Below are 1,636 nucleotides of genomic sequence, written 5' to 3'. Positions count from 1 at the left end.
AGAATTGCTTGTTAGCAGAATTTTGCTCAAATTACCGGAGAATGCAGTAAAACGCAATGTAGAGGCCTCCATTTGCAGTCAGGAAAGACGTGGATTGCAGGATCTCGGGAAGCAGCCTTTTCTTGTAATAATCCTTTTTCCTCCTCCTTAAAATGGCTGCAATCTGGAACTCAGAAAAATTCAATTGCGTGTTAGGGAAATCAATTTCTGACTTTACTCAAGCTCTCAGGGCATTAGTTTTTCTCTGTTACAAAATGACATTGGCTGTAACTCAAGCAACACATAGGTTTCTGTAGGTAGCGCTCTATGGTTTGTCACCCAAATACCACTGACCTACTGTCTAATGATAGACTGAGCCATAGTTTCTGCAAAACTAAATCGAAGGCCAATTCTACAACAAAACTTTTTTCAGCTTTTGCACAACTTTGAGCTGCAGATTTTTAATGGAAGCTAATGACACATCCAAAGTTGACACAATGATGATCCCTCTGTCAGATCTATAAAGACTGACGGCCAGTTATACCAAGTCATCACAGGCAAATAAATACAAGATAACATTCTCTGATGAATACATTTACTAAAGTGGTATTTCGCCAACAACTTGAGGTTAAGTGGAATCGTGGTTAAAGCTCAGGGCTCATAACCAGAAGGTTTCTGGTTTGAGTCCATGAGCCATTATCGTGTCCTTAAAAGCAGTGCACTTAAATTTGGTTCTTCTGAACGGAACTGGTTAAAAAAATTCCACACATTTCTATATATTTTTGTAATACTTATGCTATAAAAAGAACTTTTCATCAATGTTCAGTTAACCTCATATTTTCTACTCTTAGCTCACTCAGTTCTAGATTTGATCATTATGAATGGGATATGTCTAAAAGAAAAACATTTAAACAGTTTCAATAGCCTATAAAATAATACAAAAAAAACTATATAAAAATAGTTCAGACTGAAAAGAACGAAACATTGCTAATGACCAGTTGAATGAGGTCAAATCATTCAGTGAACGAATCGTTTAAATCGGTTCACTGAAGAAGAAGAAAAACAGATTTGTTCACAAATCCGACATAACTATTTAATGTGAGCAAGTGGAAATACCAGTCAAATAAAAGCATCTCAACTTAAATCTGCTACCAAACAAGCCTCGGTTACGAGCAATGGTAAAGACTTTCGGTTTAATGAGAATGACTGTGCAAATCTAACAAACAAACCAGGCAGTTTATCATCAAATTAAGTGCGACACGCATAATTTTAATTCACAACATTTATTCAAAAGAACGAAACAAAAAGCAAAAGTGCTTAAAAAGCTGCGCAGTGTCATTTGACAGTTTTATCACTATCAACCAGCAGCTCTCTATCGCTTAGCTGACCGTGTCATCAGTCTAACGACATTTTGTTTTTACTTTGAATGCTAGTAAGTTAAATGTAAAACATGACGGGTTGAGACCCACGTCTGTATGTTTATTTCTAAACTTCGCAACTATTACGGGCCTCGCATCGTCCTGCAGGACTCTGGTGTAACGTTAGCTGCCAGGCTAACTGCGCCCTTGCCCCGGCGAATGAACGGATAGATCCGCGCTGAAACACTCACCAGATACAGAGGAGCATATATCTTGAAGGAGACCTCCAGAGCGCCGGC

General features: G+C 38.1%; 1 protein-coding gene across 1 annotated transcript in view; it reads right to left on the bottom strand.

The window, feature by feature from the left end:
- Nucleotides 1-1,630, bottom strand: part of LOC107576975 (transmembrane protein 135-like) — a gene marked incomplete at its 5' end in the record, with an annotated part of 5,807 nt that extends 4,177 nt beyond the window's left edge. Inside the window, 2 exons of the mRNA XM_016263095.1 lie at nt 36-163; nt 1,589-1,630. Of these exons, the coding sequence (XP_016118581.1) occupies nt 36-163; nt 1,589-1,630 (170 nt within the window). The remainder of the gene's footprint in view (nt 1-35; nt 164-1,588) is intronic.
- Between the last annotated feature and the right edge of the window lie 6 nt (nt 1,631-1,636).

Source organism: Sinocyclocheilus grahami, unplaced genomic scaffold (genome assembly GCF_001515645.1).
Source record: "Sinocyclocheilus grahami isolate Dianchi unplaced genomic scaffold, SAMN03320097.WGS_v1.1 scaffold4746.1, whole genome shotgun sequence".
Lineage (NCBI taxonomy): Eukaryota > Metazoa > Chordata > Actinopteri > Cypriniformes > Cyprinidae > Sinocyclocheilus > Sinocyclocheilus grahami.
The sequence above is the reverse complement of the archived record's forward strand: the minus strand, read 5'-3'. Positions and strand labels throughout refer to the sequence as shown.